The sequence below is a fragment of the Equus asinus genome, chromosome 11 (assembly GCF_041296235.1).
Source record: "Equus asinus isolate D_3611 breed Donkey chromosome 11, EquAss-T2T_v2, whole genome shotgun sequence".
NCBI lineage: Eukaryota > Metazoa > Chordata > Mammalia > Perissodactyla > Equidae > Equus > Equus asinus.
The window spans coordinates 71939597-71958363 of record NC_091800.1 but is presented as its reverse complement, the minus strand read 5'-3'; the positions used below and the strand labels follow the sequence as shown (position 1 = coordinate 71958363).

The 18767-nt window shown below is 47.6% G+C and overlaps 1 protein-coding gene across 1 annotated transcript in view; it reads left to right on the top strand.

Annotated features, from left to right (window-relative positions):
• The window catches only part of SLC15A1 (solute carrier family 15 member 1), a 45912-nt gene that overhangs the window by 1225 nt on the left and 25920 nt on the right, over positions 1 to 18767 (top strand). The window contains exons 2-5 of the mRNA XM_070520092.1: positions 15312 to 15328; positions 15731 to 15812; positions 15919 to 16060; positions 16988 to 17107. Of these exons, the coding sequence (XP_070376193.1) occupies positions 15312 to 15328; positions 15731 to 15812; positions 15919 to 16060; positions 16988 to 17107 (361 nt within the window). The remainder of the gene's footprint in view (positions 1 to 15311; positions 15329 to 15730; positions 15813 to 15918; positions 16061 to 16987; positions 17108 to 18767) is intronic.

Genomic DNA, 18767 nt, shown 5'->3' with positions numbered 1-18767 from the left:
CACCATGTGGCCCATGGTTGAGAGAACCGGTCTGACTTTGGCCTGCCTGTACTTACATCCCTTTCTACCTGCTTGCCGCCTCTATGATTCTGCATCAGTACGTTAAGCTCTTTGGGCCTCCACTTCCACAGCCATTAGTCAGAAGCATCAGTACCGCCCTCAGCGGTTGTGTTGAGGTGTGTAAGAGCACAACACCAGGTGTGCAGCACTCCAGCTGGCTCTCCCAGTCCCACTGGACCACGCAGCAGGGTGGTTCTGAAGTAGCAGTGCTGAGTGGTTCACACTTGGGACGTCTAGCTGTGGCTGACTGTGCTCCTTTCAGAAAGATGCTGCTGCCTCCCTCTCAGGTGGAGGCTGTCAGCAGTGTGTGCTTCACAGGCAGACTGACTCCTGGGCTGGAGTTCTGGATCCCACCTCAAACACCCTTCACTTGTCACTCCATGTAACTTCTGGGAAGCGCTCTGAGTATTTATTTTGGTCTTCTGATACCTACCTGAGTAGCATTTTTGCTGAGTTAGAACTTTCCAAAAATAGTTCCACTCCGGGTAGCAGTCAGGAGCCCGATAATTGACAAATGAATACAGTCAGCTTTTGAAGTATAGTCCTGGATGAATTGATTCTTTCCAGTTTGCAAATTGGTCCTTCAGTGGTTTATTTTATTTATTTATTTATTATTTATTTGCAGCTAAGATTGGCATATGAGTAGCAACAAAAAGTTTATATTCAGACCCCAGTTTTATGTTTACTCAAATCCTAAATTTTCGGTATCTAGGTTTAGCTAGTAAGTGAAACAAATAATTAGAAAAATGTTTTGATACAAAAGTAGCAATAACTTCCCCTCTTGAGAGCAGATCTTGGGCACTTAGATTATTCCAGAATTGTTTCAGATCCCCTAGTGACCGAAGGGGGACACTTGGACACTTGGTGGACACGCCAGGAGGGAAAGAAGTGAGGAAGTGGTTCTTAGAGAAACGTTTGTGTCGAGCTGATTTCATCCCAAGTGGAATTGGAACCACTTTTCAGCCCGGGATCTTTCACTGGCCGTGGGAGTGGAGGGGCAGAAGTGAGGGCTGGACAGGACAGTGAGGGGTGTGATGAGAGTGGGAACTGTATCATCGAGGCCTTCACTAGAGTTAGTAACATAAGCAACAAGATCCCACAAGAATAAACTGGATAAAAGGTTGCTTTGGGTGTGAATTCTGGACAACTAGGCCCGGCGGCAGTATCTGGTTGGAATCGTGAACTGCAAACCCTCTGCCTCAAAGATGGGTCAGCAAACCCTTCTTATAATGGGCCAGATAGTAAGTGTTTTTGGCTTTGACGGCCATACAGTCTCTGTGGCAACTACTCAACTGTGCCCTTGCAGTCCAAATATGTAAACGCATGGGCAGAGCTATGTTCCAATAAAACTTTATTTAGGCACAGAAATTTGAATTTTATTTAATTTTCATTTGTCACAAAATAGTCTTTAAAAATTGTTTTTCGATCGTTTAAAATTGTAGAAACTGTTGTTAGCTTGTGAGCCATAGTTTGCTGAACGCGGCTTTAAAGCATGGGTGTGCTCATCAGAATCGGCGGTGGAGAGAAGGCTAGTTTCCCAAGGGCTGTTGTGAGGACTCAGTTCTTGAAATGGCCGAGAACCTCTCAAGTAACTGGAGAGCCGGCTCTGAGGCCTTTGTAGGGCTGGGAAAACTTTTGCTGAAGATTTCAAGTATTTGATCTCTCCCATCTCACCCCATCCCACCCCCTTCCCAGAGCTTAGCAAGAGATTACACTAAAGTTCTTGCTCTCACAAATTGCTTCCTGTACTTTTGTCCCGGAAAACCATAGGTCCGGCTCTGTCATTTGCCACATATTTGACTTTGAAAATTAATCCTGAGGAGGCTTCAAGTTCTATGAAGCAAGCTCTGCCTCCCTCTCTGCCAGGGCCTCCAGGGTGTTTTGAGAAATTCATTCACTTAACGAAGCACACTTTATTATAATCCTGCCCCCCCAAATCTCAGCCTCTTGCTGGCCTCCTATGGCATTCTGATGAGTTGGTCAAGTCAGCTTCCTGCCTGAGCATGAAATGATGGACTAGCCTTGAAGGTGCCACAAACCTGGCCATTTAAAAGTCCTTCCACATTCTCATCTCTTTCTAGAAGCTCTTGAGTAAACCAAAAGACAGTGCTGAAGGCCCAGGGAAGCCAGCATTCCTGCTACAGGCTGTAAGAGTACAGCTGGCAGCTGAGGCTGCTCCTCACCAAAGGGCGCCTTGGGCATCTGAGCCTTGGAGAAGCTTCTTCCTCCCAGACGGCAAGAAGAGAGAACTTCTGACACTGGGTTCTTTGGGGCTGCCATTACTCTAAGTCAGTGGCCTTCAAACTTCAGTGTGCATCAGGATCACCTGGATGAGGGCTTGCTCTAACAGGCTGCGGGCCCCAGCCCTAGAGTCTCTGCTTCCGTAGGTCTGGGGCAGGGCTCACGGGTTTGCATTTACACAAGTTCCCGGGTGCTGCTGCTGGTCCCAGGACCACACTTTGAGAACCACTGCTCGAAATGACTCTAAATGACAGGCTGTCTTTTTCTTGACCCTCCCCCATGTCCAACTACTGTGCCCCAAAAATGAGAAAATGGCAAGAAAGATCTAGTGCAGTCTGGCCCTTGTGTGGCCCTGGCTTGTCCATGATGATCAAGTTTGGGGTAACTTAGTAGCTTGTTAGTGCCATCAAGTCAATTTCAGCTCCTAGTGACCCTGAATGGAGCAGAGCAGCAGAGCGGAACCCTGCCCAGTTTTTTTGCACCATCTCACCTTCCAGCGCTGTATCAGACAATGCTTCACTGCTAGTCATAGGGTTTTCATGGCTAATTTTTTCAGAAGTCGGTGGCCAGGTCCTTCTTCCTAGTCTCTCTTGGTCTGAAAGTTCCACTGAAACCTGTCCACCATGGGGGACCCTGCTGGTATTTGAAATACCGATGGCATAGGTTTCAGCATCACAGCCTCATGCAGCTGCCAGAGTATGACAACCAACAGACGGAAACATGGGTGGTGTGGTTCCCTGACCGGAAACCAACCTGGGCTGCTGCAGATAGAGCGCCAAATCTTAACCACTAGACCGCCAGAGCTGGCTAAGTTAGTAGCTAGAATTAGAAAATTAGCTTGCAAAGGTAAGAATGTAGGGTAGAAAATAACAGGAGTGCTGAATTGATGTGGTCCAGCTCAGACTGGCAGGGGGTGGGCCTAAATCACTTCTTTGTGCAGGTATTTATTTACCATGTGAAGGTTTAAAATAGTCCTGCCTTAAAGAAACTCGTCCTCAGCGGCGGGAACTCACGCCTATGAGGAACACTTTTCCACCCTGAGTTATGGTTGAGGTGAATAACGTATTGGGGGACCAGCGGAAGCAGCGACTGACAGCGTCTCGTCAAAGTTGGAGGATTTGCCATCTTAGTTCTGCATAGTCCTTCACCCGTCTCTAAAATGTCCTGAGTGGAATTATTCCATTTTTGGTTTCCTTGGATTTTTTGATTAATAATTTTGAGTTACTGAAGAACAAAGAACGGATTGAGAGATTACTCAATTGGCTAGTTGAATTACCAGGAAAGTTCGCTAGTGAGATGGACAGCCATCTGTTCTCCAGGGAAGAGCTGCTAATGACAGGAGGGGGATGAATGAAACCCTGGGGCAGAGACTACCAGGCCAGCTGTGTCCCACTTCTTGGGGCAGCAACAGCTCTCAGACACAATTGCATCTTGATTCCATCCCTGGCAGGAGAGAAAGTGGGTAGGTGGCCCAGGTGAGCTGATAAGGAAATAAAAACAAGGGTGGAATCTGAGGACCATTCCACATTCCTCCACGATGATGGTGAAAGAATAAGAACAGCATTATCAGGAGGTGAATGAGAACCGGTGACTCATCATACTGGGGTTGCAACATAAAGAGCCAGGGAATGGCTATTTTGTAACTTTGTCCTTTGGATTCAGAGACCAGAAGTACATCACTGAGAAAAGTGGACAGGGGATCGCTTGGGGTTGATGTGAATGGGGCTGTGTCACACGTGTCTCTGCTCGCCGCCGCCCTCACTGTCAGGATTCTGCACAAGTGCAGCCACCGTCCACAGGCAGTGCCAAGTTAAAGGACAGTATCAACAGCGGGAAAGTACCAGGGCCAAGGGGACAGGAGAGGATTGTCCACAGACTCGCCTCAAGAAGGAGGGAGGTCTGGTTCCTCCAAGTCTGGAAACCAGCCAAGGCCGCCACTGGGCTGCTGAAGGGAGCTTCTTGTGGGAGAGGGTTGGGTCCTCCAGCGAGTGGGTGGGGATACGTGAAACTGAGCACGTGCCCAAAGGAAAATTTGGCTCAAGGATCAGACTTCAGACTGGAACATTCACAAAATGTGCTCACATAAGAAGGCCCATTGAAAGTTCTCCAACTAAGCATTTAAAACTTCTACCATCTGCCTCGAGTGGCAAGATTTTACTACAGCTCTATTAGGACATATCTGGAGGTACGTTGAGATGTTCTTGGGGGAGCAAACCTTTTTCCCATTCAGTCAAAACACATTAGCTCACATGGTATATTCGTTTCGCATGGTGAACAAGATACTTTTTTGACAAAAGTGTCACAAGCTTGGTCATTTAAAACAACAGAAATGTATTCTGTCATAATTCCGGAGGCTGGAAGTCCAAAATCCAGGTGTTGGCAGGGCTGTGCTCCCTCTGAAGGTGCTAGGGGAGAGGATGTCCCTGCCTTTCTCTTAGCTTCCGGTGTTGCCGGCAATCTTCGACACTCCTTGACTTGTGGACATGTCACTCCGAGCTCTGCCTCTGCTGTCACATGACTATCCTCTCGCTGTGTGTCTTCTTATCCTCTCTGCTCTGTGTGCCTGTCTTCACATGGCTGTCTTATTATAAGGACACCAGTCATTGGATTAGGGGCCCACCCTACTCCAGTATGACCTCATCTCATTACATCTGCAGTGACCCCATTTCCAAATAAGGTCACATTCTGAGATTCTAGGAAGGACATGAGTTTGGGGAGACACTACTTAACCCAGTACATGTGGTAGTAGAAAATGTTCTCTCTGGAATACGTACATCACTTTTACATAACTTTAGCTAGAAAATATTCTTAGTGTGTAAAGGTGGCGCTATTGTGACCTGCATCCTCAGTTTCGGCACTATGTTTGGTGACTAATATCTTACCTCAGTGAGAAAGATGGATTTTCTGGTCACAGCTCTGATCAGTTCTAAACAGAATCTGTTTGAACACCCCGCATATATAATATTAGGTGAATCAGAAATACTCTCAGTGATGTTGTAGACACAGGTAATTGATCTCAAATTAATTCTAAAAATTATGCTCCTACTTTGTTGGTCCTATGCTATGGATCTGTGGATAAGTTCTCAGGCAGCCTTTAACAATGAATAGTGTTTAACTTTTCTCTCTTTTTTTTTTATAGCTGTTTCCTCTAATCATGCTCATTCTAAAATTATAAGACTGGAAAAATTAAGTCACCTAAAACTTCTATGGAGATTTGTTAGGCGATAGCTAACAAAATTTAAAATAGACATAATACTTTACCAGCATTCTACTTCTGGAAATTTCTTATAGATATTCTCATGATAGGAATGAGGCATGTACAAGCTAAATATCAACTGGAGGAAAATGTGCGTTCTCTACATAGTTTTGTAGCCTACCTTCGCACTTACCAGCATCATAAAGCATTTTTTCTAGTCATGATTTAACATCTAAGAGTGAAAAAATCTGTGTCTAAAATTTAGGGTCTCTAACTTAATTGTCTCCTAAACAAATCCCCTAAAAGACCAAGAGATTGGTTCCTTTTGATTTAGTGACGCTTGTGTGCCTTTGGCATTGCTTTCTCCTTTGACAATACACAGTGTTATCAGGGCTGATGCTGAGAGACTTGTTTCTGTTGCCTGTTCAGGTGTGCAGTTTGCTGTGGGGCAGGGTGCTGTCCGGGAGGCTGATGGCGGCTTCCCCTCACGTGCTCTCCTCTTATTTCCTGCTGGAGCCTGCTCTGAAGATTGATCTGTCTTCTCTGCAACCTGTGAATGTACAGTATCCGCAGGGGATAATCCCAATATTCCCAGTGGATGCCTGAAACCATGAATAGTACCAAACCCTATATGTTTTTTCCTGTACAGTCATGTGCAAGATAATAACGTTTGGGTCAACGATGGACCACATGTACGACAGTGGCCCCGTAAGATTAGTACCATAGAGCCCTGGTGTGTAGTAGGCCACGCCATCCAGGTTTGTGTGAGTGCACTCTGTGATGTTCACACAGTAATGAATCTCCTAAGGACGCGTTTCTCAGAACATATCCCCTTCATTAAGCGATGCATGACTGTACGTACATACCTGTGATAAAGCTTAATTTATAAATTAGGCACAGTAAGACATTAACAAGAATAACTAATGATAAAAATAGAAAAATTATAACAATATACTGTAATAAAAGTTATGTGAATGTGGTCTCTCAAAATATCTTCTTGGTGCTCAACTCACCCTTCTTTTTCTTGTGATGATGTGAGGTGATAGAATGCCTCCATGGGGCCATTTTAAGTAAAGTAAGGGTCACTTGACCACCAGCACCGTGATGCCGTGACAGTCCATCTGATAACCCAGATGGCTACTAAGTGACTAATGGGTGGGTAGTGTATACAGCATGGACTCGCTGGACAAGGCGATGGTTCATGCCCCAGGCAGGGTGAAGCAGGATGGCCTGAGATTTCATCACGCCGCTCAGAACAGTGCACAATATAAAACTTATGAATTGTTTATTTCTGGAATTTTCCATTTAATATTTTCGAACCATGGTTGACCGCAGGTAACTGAAACCAAGGAAAGAGAAACTACAAATAAGGGGGGATGACTGTATTTGCTTATTCACTCTCAGCAGTCATAGCATGTAAAGCAAACCTCACTCTAAGTTCAGGATAGACTTCTAGAATAAAAGAATGTCCAGCTGTAGATAAAGGAAATAACTTGGAGAGCAAGGGTTGCCTTCCTAACACCCAGTAAAATCATCTCCCCTGAGTAAGCAAGCCCTGCCTACGCCTGAGACAGAACTTAGGACTGTCCCTGGATCTTTCTATTGTGCATAACAGCTGACTTCACGGTAACTCTGTCGCACCCTCTGGCCTGGCCGCCCTTGCCATGCAATTGAGGAGTAAGCGATCTCTGAGCACGTCCAAAGGTACTTGGATCCTGGGGCCGCAGAGATCATTTCTTTCTGAAGGAGAACAGGAATGGCCGTCAGTGATTCACATCTGTAGTTATGGAAACAAGATGCTAAAAGTCATAGGTGATTTATAAAACCATCAGAGGCGGCCGTCTCAGGCCTCTTATGCCTATGACTTTAGAAAGTCATCTGTAGAAATCTTCAAAAGGCAGGAGACTATCTGTAACCTCCAGCAATAGCTTGTGCACCACAGATGCTCTCTGATTGCTATGGTTTGTGTCCCCTCAAATTCATAGGCTGAAGTCCTACCCTCGGTACCTCAGAATGGGACCTTATTTGGAAATAGGGTCATTGTAGATGTAACTAGTTCAGAGGAGGTCATACTGGAGTAGAGGGCCCCTAACCCAATGTAACTGGTGTCCTTATAAGAGGGGGAAATTTAGACACACACACACAGAGGGAAGACCATGTGAAGATGAAGGCAGAGATTGGGGTGATGCTTCTATGAGGCAAAGAAAGTCAAAGATTGCCAGTAAACCAGCAGAAGCTAAGGGAGTGGCATGGAACAGAGTCTCCCTCATAGCCCTCAGAAGGAACCAACTCTGCCCACACCTTGATCTTGGACTTCCAGCCTCCAGAACTGTGAGACGATAAATTTCTGTTCTTTTAAACCACTCTGTTTGTGGAACGTTGTTATGGCGGCCCCGGCAAACTAATGCACTGACCAACAGCTGCCTCCCTCAGTCCTGCCCAGTGGGGCCCAAGCTGAGGGAGCAGGTGGCGTAAAGAAAGGAGAAAGCATGGCTGTCAGACACACACAGGACAAGGCCTGGCGGCTGGGTGGTTAAAGATACAACGAGGCCCTTTGTTACTCACAGAGACAGCAAAGGAAGACTAGCCAAAGTGTCGGCTCCCTGTGGTCCCCATCCCCACAACGAAAAGGCTGATGCTGAAACAACAGGGCTGCTCACGGAAACACACAGTGTGAGCGACCCGTTGCTGAGGAGCCAACTCCAGACTGTAGCTAAGTGGTTTTATATCCTGTGTCTGTCTTCTCCGGGGCCTGGACAGACAGCCCCACGCCTCATTAGCTGGGCTCACACCTTTGCCCATGTGGCCTGTGTGGATACAAGGTCGCCAGCGCTCCAGGGCTGAGCCGTTCCCTGCAATGGCTTCATGCCAATCCACTTAATAAAACCTGTACTGCCCCATTAGCACTAGTTTCCCTGTATTTCTAAAGTAGCTTCATGTTATTAGGGTTTAGTTGACATTCTTAGTTCTCAAAGGATTGGTCACTCATTTACTTCCAGCAGTGGTGCAGGCAAGACAACCAGTAGCTTGATTAAAGTGGCGTTCTAGAAACCGTACATCCATGCATTCTATGTTTCTGTAGCTATTTGTCCCTGTATCAGAGGAAAAATACATTCTCTCTTAGTGGGGAAGAAGGTAATTGTGGAAAAGAGGCTATTTCTATAAAAGAAAAAATTGAAGGACAGGCAAGGCCACTGCCCAGAGGTGTGCAGGCTGTACCATGTATGGAGGCCCCAGCAGGAGGGCCCTGGGGAGCTGGAATGCAGCCCATGCTCCATGCCAAGCAATGTGTCCACCCAGGGACATCCTTTCCTGTTGGAACCAAGCTGCTGTCCACTTGTCAAGCCACGCCTCTCGGGGCAGCATCCGGCCTGAAGGACACCACTTTCTAATGTGTACCAGCACATATGGACCAGCAGGGCCCCTGAGGGTGGGAAATGTGGCAAAATATTCAAGTAAGAAAAAAAATCCTCAAACCGGTCAAGAAATGGCCTCAAGAAAAGCCACCCCAGAAACAAGGGCTGTGGGTTACAGGCACGGAACTTCTTCTGAAGCTAACCTGACCACATTGTGGGATAGCCCGATTCAGGAAGGAAAGCACTTCTCACTGCTTGATCAGGGTTGATCAAGTTTGAAACAAAATCAAACCAAGTGTGCAGCGTAGGGCACAGCTCCTTCCTCCCCCCAGGCCCCCTGTGGCCTCGCCTCAGATCAATCACAGTTACAGTTGGTGCATATCCTGCTGGGCTCTTTTTGAAGTGGCACACACTTTATTTTCTCAAAAAAAAAAAAAGAGAGAGAGAGAGAGAGAGATCATGTGATACGTGAGGCTCTGTAACATTTTTCGGAATCCAGAACAACTCGCTCTGTCAGGGGCAGTTATAAAGAAGCTAAAGAGATCTAAGGAGGGAGGGAGTATTTGGGAGTCCTAGGAGGGAGGTGAAGTGCTAAATGCCCTAATGGTGGAAGACGTTATGAAGGAGACTGGCATGGAGAGAGAATTAGAAGTCCTTTGGCTCGACTGCTGGCGTGGAGGAGGATGGAAGTCAGATCCCCAAGGGCTTGGAATGCTGTGCCGAGCAGCAGGTCTGACCTTACAGGTAGCAGAGAGTCAGCAAGGTCTGAAATGCTCCATCTGGGGAAGCTCAGGTCAGTGGGGTGATGGGAGACAGGAAAGGTGAGGCAAGGCATCCGCTTGTTGCAGTGGTCCTGGTGACGGATGAACGGAGCTCAGCAAGTGGGAATGAGGAGCAGAGGCCAGAATCACACCATAGGAGCTGATGGCCTGGACGCGAGCTGCCACCTAGTTCGCATGCCTTCATACCAGGCCCTTTCCTTTATGGCTCCTTAGCATCTGGAGCAGTGAGTAGCTCCCAGACTGTACTGCATCTGCATCACCAGAGGGTTTGATAATGTGCAGACAGCTGGGCCCCACCCTCGGAGTTTCTGATTGGTCAGTCTGGGATAGACCTGAGAATTTGCATTTCTGGGAGTTCCCAGGCGCTGCTGCTACTGCTGGTCCAGGGACCACGCTTTGAGAACCACTGCACTGGAGAATTAAAGATGATCCTTAAATCCCTATAGCTTCCTGCGTGCCACACACACGATAGTGCTGCCCGTTTGAAAAGCAGCTTGAGTGAACATCGGTGCTTGCCACATGGCTTGTATTTGAGAAGACTGACTTTTCTCCGTCCAAAACTTCATAATCCCGGAGGCCTGATTTCCCAGGGTGATGTCATCAGGACCCTCTGCTTTTGGTCAATGTGAGCACCTCTGGAGGGGATGGCTTCTTTCTTTGAGGACCAATTTCTCACCCCTACCAGGGCTTCCCACGGTAAATTCTTGTCCATATTTTGAGTCAGTCCATTCCAAACATCCATCCACACTACCCAGCTGTCTTCACGGGATGCAGTAAATAACAAACCTCATTTTATTAATGTAGATTCCATCTTATTAACCAATGTGCAAAGAAGGTGTTAGCATATCTGCATGAAGGAATGGAGGTCCAGTGGTTAAGTACTTTGAACAAAGCCACATGGCTAGAGAGAAGGTCTCTAAGCTGAGCTTCAACCTCCTGAGTCCCAAGGCCGGTGTCCTTCCACCTACTAGATGCAGGGGTAATATCGAGAGGGGACTTCTTCGCTTAACTCACACACCACTTCTGCAAGTGTATGCTAGCAGAGGCCATTGCATTCCTTGGGGGTCTAATGGGACCCACTCTGTGAGGCACATGCATGGTCTAAAAGAACCAGGCTCAACTTAACTCGTTTTACTCCTGGTTTGTGAAGCCATTTTCAGGCCACCTCATTCCCTACAGCACCCCTGGAAGGAAGCATGCCCACTTTAGAGACGGGCGATGAAGAGTCAGCGATCCGCAGAAGGCAGCAGAGCAAGTGACAGATTCTGCCACATTCCATCGAAAAGGCCGGTGCCAGGTGTGGACTTCTAGGCCCCCAGGTAGAAAATGTAGCTAAGGAAAAAACATTATAAGAAGGGTGTTTGCTGGCAGATAAGATTTGCTGGGAAGTTTGAGTCTTAGTTCTGTGTACATAGTGATCGAGACCTGCTTTACAGAGCTTGAGGCAAACCCACGTGCTCTTCTCTACTGCTGCTGTAACAAATTACCACAAACTTTGTGGCTTAACATGACACCCATTTATAATCTTACAGCTCTGGAGGTCAGAGGCGTGGGGCTTATGGGCTGAAACCAGGTGTAGGCAGGGCTGCATTCCTTCTGGAGGCTCCAGGGAGAATCCATTTCCTTGTCATTTCCAGCTTCTAGAGGCCACCGCATTCCTCGGCTCGCGGTGGCCTTCCAGTAATTACCGTCACTCCAACCCTTGCTTTCTTCTTCACATCTCCTCCTTTGACACTTTTGAGGACCCTTGTGATTACACTGGGGCCACCCGGATAATGCAGGGTAAACGCCCCATCTCAAGGCCTTTAACTTAATCTCATCTGCAAAGTCCCTTTCACCGTGGAAGGTGACAGATCCACGAGTTCCGGGGATAGGACATGGAACGTCTTTGAGGGACCGCTGCTCTGCCTGCCACACCGTGCAGCTGCAGAGAGACCATCCCTAACACACGGAGCAGGACTGCAATCCTTCCCTCAGTCTCACTGAGTCACAAGAGGGAACAGTTTCCTCCCCGTCTGCCGGTGAGAGCGTCTCTCGTAGACTTGAACAAAATGCCTCCTTCTTCCCCTCTCAAGTCCAGGTTCTAGAAATGCGGTCTTTACACCCATCATGTTGCTGAGGGAGTTATTAATTTCTGTGTAATAAAACGTTAAAGGTAGGGTTTCTGTCTCTAAATGGTTCGAAATATAGAACGTGCTTCGTTAAATAGTGGGAACTATGAACCTTTGTGAAGAGATTTCGCTAAGTGGTGGGAAGTAATAGAGTGTCTTTCTTGGTCTTCCCTGCCGTCCCCCAGGTCAGTAATCATAGGCATTTGTGATGCACTCTTATTTCATTCAATCCTTTAGCCAAAAGGAAGGCAGAAGCGTGGCTGGCTTAGAATAACCGTAAGAGCCAGCACTGACTCAGTGATTACCATGTGCCGGGTACCAATGAAGCTCACTACCTGGCAAGCCTGATTCCAGGCCACTCTACTCTGATCAGTAGGTAAATCCAAGTGACCCAGGAATGATGCTGGAAACACCGGACCACTCGAATGTGCTGGTTAGTTTTGCTATCGGAATACCAATGACAGACACAGTTGTAACGAAGTAAACAGAATCTCGTGACGATTGAAATCTGAATTCAGACTTAAGGCTCAACGTGAACACTACTTCTGCACTTGAGCTCTCGAAGATAGCAATCCTGTTGACACAGGGCTATGAAGATAAGAAATGCTGACTGTGGTATTACATCCGGGAAACAGCTCTGAATTCTCTAAAAGGAGAGTTTAGCAACCTGTGCCCTGCAGTAATAAAAGTAGCTCTTTGCGATGCACACCTTTCAGAAGATAAAAACTTCCTGGGTGAGGACTGGATACGAGATCTCAGATTTTCACTTGAGTGAGTTTAGAGATTTCATTTTCCGTAGTGGCGTTCTGGGTGTGGTGGTGGCTGGGACAAGATCTGAGCTCTCTTTTCTGCAACCCTATTTATGTTTGAAGTAAACAAAACCCTTGCCATTAGTATTTAGCAAATAATAGGTGCTAAATAATATTTTGCAAAAAATTATACATGCTCCCCTGGCCAGACGAACTCTTTCCTTGCCAACCACAATTCTGAGAAACGTGTGAAATGAATGACAGCAGCGGAGCTCCAGGCGTCTCTGTTAGTTGAGTTTTCGTACCCTCCTCCTGCTTTTCTATGGAAGGCCCATCCGAGCCCTTGCATGGGCGTCACTCCTTGCCTTGTCTGGTCTTTGGGAAACTGTAAGGCCACATTATCTGAAGTCTAAGTGGGCAGAGCATCATAAGGTCCTGCAGTGTCCTCAAGAAGACGCAGCATGACTGCAAAGAAACAGGCTTCAAATCCTGCTGACAGGCGTGTGTGTGGAACCTTACAAAAGCTCGTGTTCCTAACCACTCCTTGTCCTTCACTGCAGAGTGATTCTCTCCCCGGTCTGGTGATGAAACAAATGGCAGCATGTAGCGTCTGGTGAAGAAACCTGGTTTGTGGGCTGTATCCATCATGGTCCCATCAGGAAACAGATGGCATAGTCAAAATAGGAGCATTTATTCACACAAAGACTGTTTAGAAAGGATGGGAGACAGAGAACCATAAATGACAGTGCCGGTATCCGGAGTAATGGCCTCACTGTCACCACCTGTAGGAAGTGGTACAAAACAATGACTGAAACCTGGGAGGAGAGAGCCCTGTGGAGAGGGCCAACGCCAGAGGAGCAGTGACTGTCACTTGAGGACACAGCAGTGTGAGGTGACCTTTTGGGAGGGTGTCAAGGAAAGGAACACCCTGATGTGTTGCCCCTGAGAGCAGCCGCTTACTCCAAGGAAGTCTAACTGGGGAGAAAACCAGCCTATTAGTGGTGAGGAATCTCCTTCCAGAACTTTACAGGCAGGAAGAGTTGGGAATCGGAACCCTGTGAGACCAGGACAGTTTATTTCCCACCTTCGGACAAGGACGAAAATAGCATCGCTACTCTTAAGTGGACAAAAGTGCGAGACTGTCTGGTGTGAGGCCGTGGGGCCCGCGGAGCTGGGAAGTCAAGTACCCACAGGGCAGCATGACTGAATTCAGGAAGTGAGGCCCCAGCCCACGAGACGGGCAGACGGGGGCCAGGGCGCCACGTAGGGGTCTGGGCCAAGACAGGAGTTCCTCGGGCAGGGTTGTGGTTTGGTTTCTTGTGGGATGGGCCCCTGGACTCCCATGTAATGAAAACACAAGGTGGCAGATCCGAGAGGACGGGCCCCGATGGGGAAGGGTGTGAGAGATTGAGTGGGGCGACCCTGCTGGAGACCCCAGCGTGCTATCTGTCCAGCTCCTGTATTCGGTTCCTCTCTGCACACCTGGCACGGAAGGGTCCCTGCTGCTCGGGCCAGGGAAGTGGTAAAACTTACTTATGTCCATCAGTGAGGCAGCTCCCCGTCACAGCCTGCCTGTGGTTCTCAGAGTGTGGTCTGGGCCAGCAGCACCGACATCACCTTGGACCTTGTTAGAAATGCAGCCTCAAGGGGCCCCCCAGACCTACAGAGTCAGCAACTCTGGGCATGGGATCCAACAGCCTGTTCTTACAAGCCCCCGGGGGGTTCTGAGGCACACTCCAGTTTGGGAACCACTGCTGTGGGGTCACTGACTATAATAGAGGCAGGGGGTGCTAGGGGGCCCTGATGACAAAGGATTCTGAGCTGTGGTCCGTAGTGATTCCCCGTGGAGAGGGCACAGCACGTGACAGACGCTGACAAATACAGGCACTGTGTCCATGTGGGGAGCAGCGAGAGGACTCCAGACAAGGGCAGGGGTCAGCTCGTGTCAAGATTCCGGGGAGACAGAAGGGCGGGGGCAGCGGGGATGAAGGGTGCGCCCGAGATAGAGAAGGCAGTCCATCGCAGGGGGTTTGCGCCCACTTGCTTGGATTCTCACCCTTTTTCTTGTTGCTCTTCTAACCGTTCTTCTGACAGTGAGCCCTGCTCTGGGGCAGGTGTCGGAAAAGATGCTGGGATGCAGAGATGGGGGGCACGTGATTCTTCCACTAGAGGGGAGGCAAAAATATAAAGTCTGCTCTTGCCCTCTGGTAACGCAGGAGGTCAGAGAAGCTTTGTGAAGGGAAGGAGTGTCCCTGGCAAAGGAGTTGCTGTCTTGGGCTTTAAGGACTGTAGCTGGGTCTGCAATGTGTTCCGTGAACAAACGGTTGGGTGCCGTGGGAGCCCTGTGTGCATGGGGAAGGGGCTGAAAGGTGGGCCCAGGTCACAGGAAGGGGGTCAAGTCCGCACTGGGTGTTAGGTACCCGGAGGCGTTTTGTATTTCCGTTGCTTAATCTTCACCCAAACCCGCTGACCTTGTGAGATGGGAAGGACACGCTGAAAGTTTGCATCCTACCCTGTGGGCGCTGGACGGTCTTTGAAGTGTTTTAAGGAGGAAATGGTTTGGGCACCATTCTCTGAGCCCCTGCTTCTCGACTCTGACTGCACATGAGACTTGCCCGAGGAGCTAATTAAAAGCAAGAGCAGATGCCAGGCCCCACTCCAGATAAGAGGCCCGGCCTCGGGCTGGGATCCAGAGAGGGCCGGAGCCGTCTGACAGCACGGCCGACCGCCGTGGACAGCCAGAGGTCCTGAGTTAGACTCAGCAAAAAGTCCTTGAATTGCTTGACTTTAATGGTGGCATTTTGTTTTTCTTTCAGGAATGTCCAGGTCGCAGGTGAGTATCCTTTGTCTTCCCCATGTAGCTTCATTTTGTAAACTTTGCAGTCTGTTTTGCTCCTAAATATTCACAGCTGTGCCTCATTTATTTAACAAATGCGTGTTATGCATCTAACATCAATAAGGGGGCGCAATTCCGAGTTTCTGTGTGAAATTTCTTCTCTTTAGGAAATGCTGTGTATAGCCCTTCTCAGACTCACAATAGAACTATGCTTTTTTCATTGTTGTCTTTATGTGGAAGGGAAGGGAATAAAAATCTCAGAACTCTAGATTCCGCCTCTGGAGAGTCACTGAGAAGTTCCTACGTATGCATCAGCCGCCTTTCAGGCCATGAGCCTTCGTTTGTGAATAAGGACCGGTGAGGAGCTTATTTCGATCCTAGACTGTTTCTTTTTGTCAGAGTTGCTTTGGTTATCCCTTGAGCATCTTCTTCATCGTGGTCAATGAGTTCTGCGAAAGATTCTCCTACTATGGAATGAGAGGTAACAGTTTTCCACACTCCTCCCCCGGCCGTGAGCAGCGTGAGTTACTGCAGCCCCTCCTAACTTTGTGTCCCCCCCCCCTCCTGCCCCTGCCCTCTGTGGAAAGCACTCCTGATTCTGTACTTCACACTTTTCATCGGATGGGACGATAATCTGTCCACGGCCATCTACCACACATTTGTCGCTCTGTGTTACCTGACGCCAATTCTCGGAGCTCTCATCGCCGACTCCTGGCTGGGAAAGTTCAAGTGAGTAGTTGCAACTTTCTTGTTAACAAACAAGCCAAAAAGTAGTTCTAAGCTTTGTGGTTTGGGATGGTGGACTATGGCAACAAAGAATCAAGGAACCTGAAACTCTGCGCCAGGCCCTGCTTCTGCTCACCGTCGCATCCCCACCACCTGGCACAGTGCTGGCACTCAGCACTGTGAACGCACGTAGCCATGGTAGTGTTTTCCTCCTGCAAACAGTGATAACTTTGTTTCGTCTTGAAATCGCAGCTGGGACGCTGTCTATCATTAATGATGTGTAAGGCTCAGACTTAAGAGCTGGGGGAACAAAGAAGCCCCCTAAAAGGTCCTGGCTGCTGAAAGGCCATACTGCTCCATGGGCAGAGAGGACACGGGGCCCTCACCCAGTCCTACAGGAACAGCTCCAAGATCGCACTGGGTAGGGGTTATCAGGAGTTTCCTAGGACTTAACGAGGAAGGCGGTGGAGACTCTTCCAGGCCAAAGGCATGACATAGGCAGAAGTAGGAATAGTCACTGACTATCTCAGAAGAATTCAGTATGATACAAAAGTAACCAATGGTCCACTCCTGGCCAAATATTGTTACCAGGCCCAAGATAAGTATCTCTCACTGTTTAAAGGTATAAGTACTAATTTCAGTAGTTTGGTAAAATAAAACATTGAGTCTTTCACATGGTTCAAAGATAAGATGGGTCTTCCCCCTTTCCCTGGCGCCTCCAGCCAAAGCTTGCTCCAGCGTGTGCCCATGCCAGGCAACAAATTCTTCAGCAGGCTGTGTTTCTAAGAGGTGTCCGTTTTACTCAAGTTTGAAAAACAAGGATGTTCATGACTGGGCTCTTGAAAGTTTGCAGAGGGGAGCCTTGTGGTGGAGTGGGAAGTGGTGCTATTGTGCAATTAACTTGGGTTCTCTTAACCCCTTTAAACACAGGACAATTGTGTCGCTATCCATCGTCTACACAATTGGACAGGTAGTCCTTGCAGTGAGCTCAATTAATGACCTCACAGACGGCAACCGTGATGGAACTCCTGACAGCCTTCCTGTCCATGTGTGAGTTGATGCTGCCCTCCCCACTCCTTCTCGTGCTTGCTTATTTGGTGTCCTGATTTTTAATCTTTTTTCCTTGAACTTCACTGTAAGCATAAGGAGGCCTTTTCTTCCTCATCAGTGGTGTAGAGAAAGCCACTTAATTGACTAAGAGTTGAGTCTTCAGTGTGTCAGCATCCCAACAGTTGTCTGGAGTCATTGCTCACTGGAAGGCTTGCTGTCACATGAGCACGGTCAATGCATGGGACCTTTGTGCTAGTCTTGATCTTCCCTAGAGGGACGTGACTCCTGCAGACCTTAATCCTTAATTGTACCACGTTTCCTCAAGACTCTGTACCTTTGGTTTTCTGTCTTGTACCGCACTTTCGCTTAGTTTTCAGTAATTCCATTTCATGAATATTTGTTGCAGCCCTATGTGCTGAGTTCTTGATGGAAACTGCTGCTGAGAAATTCTCCTCTGTGAGATGACTCTCCCTTCCCTGCAGTCTGGCCTGGCAGACGAGTTGTAAAGATTTATTTTGTTTCCTGTTATTGTGCTTCGGTTCCTTGATCTATGAGTAAACCATCCTATGGATTGGGAAACTATCATTGAAATTCAAACTAGTATCTGCAATCCCTGGGTTTCGGGTATGTTAGTCAATCATGTTATTTCCAGACTAGGTCCCTTGGTGCCACACCCTTGGTGCCCACAGGGAACTCTGTTGGTGGAGGGGAGTGTCATAAGCACAGTCCAGCAGCTCAGGCTTCTGGTGGCTGATTCCTGGCTCACCCACAGAGTAGCTGTATGACCCTGGGCGACTTATCTCCTCCATGCCTCAGTTTTCTAATCTATAATATCCATTAAGAACATGGACTTTGGAGTCAGGCTGTGTGGGTTCAAATTCTGGCTGTGCTCCTTGCTAGTCATGTGATCTGAGCAAGTTCTTTAACCTCTGTGCATGGTTCCTCATTTGTGATAGTCCTTACATCATCTCGGATGCTGTGCATTAACCCAGAGAGAGCACCCAGGACATTGCCTGCCAAGAGATATGTACTCATGAAAGCGGAGCTCCTTATTTCATTCCACGGAGTTAGTGCTGGAACATGCCTACAATTCCCACAAGTGTGCGTGGTCTGAAATATTCAGTTGGCCAGGTTTCTGTTGTCTTTTGAAATACTTAGAGTGACAACACTCAACACAAGTTATATTAAGAAGCAAACCAGAATCAAGAGGTGTTTCAGCCAATTAATCCAGGAAGACGAGCATGATTCTTAAAGAATTCTTTCTCTTACAGTATCTTTCTTGACTTTATCTGTTTTGTAAAATGTTTTTTAGTTTTTTTAAGCAACATTAGCAACCGGGATGATATGGAATAAACACTTAGAAAACCTGAAATTTGTAATACCTACCATAAATCTAACAAAACTACAAAATGAGGTTGGTAAATTCTATGAGTGAATTTTTTTCAATTCAGGAGGTAAAACACTTAAAGATAACTTGGCAAATGCAAACGTAAATAAGAATAAACAGCCCTAAATCTCACCATCTAGACATGACAATAAATCTTTTGCTCTACTTCTTTCCAATCTTTTATACTTTGTAAACAAGTTAAGTTCAAACTACATAATCTGATAGTCTGGTTTGCAGTTAAATCATGTTTTCCAGTGTCTTTTAATGACTATT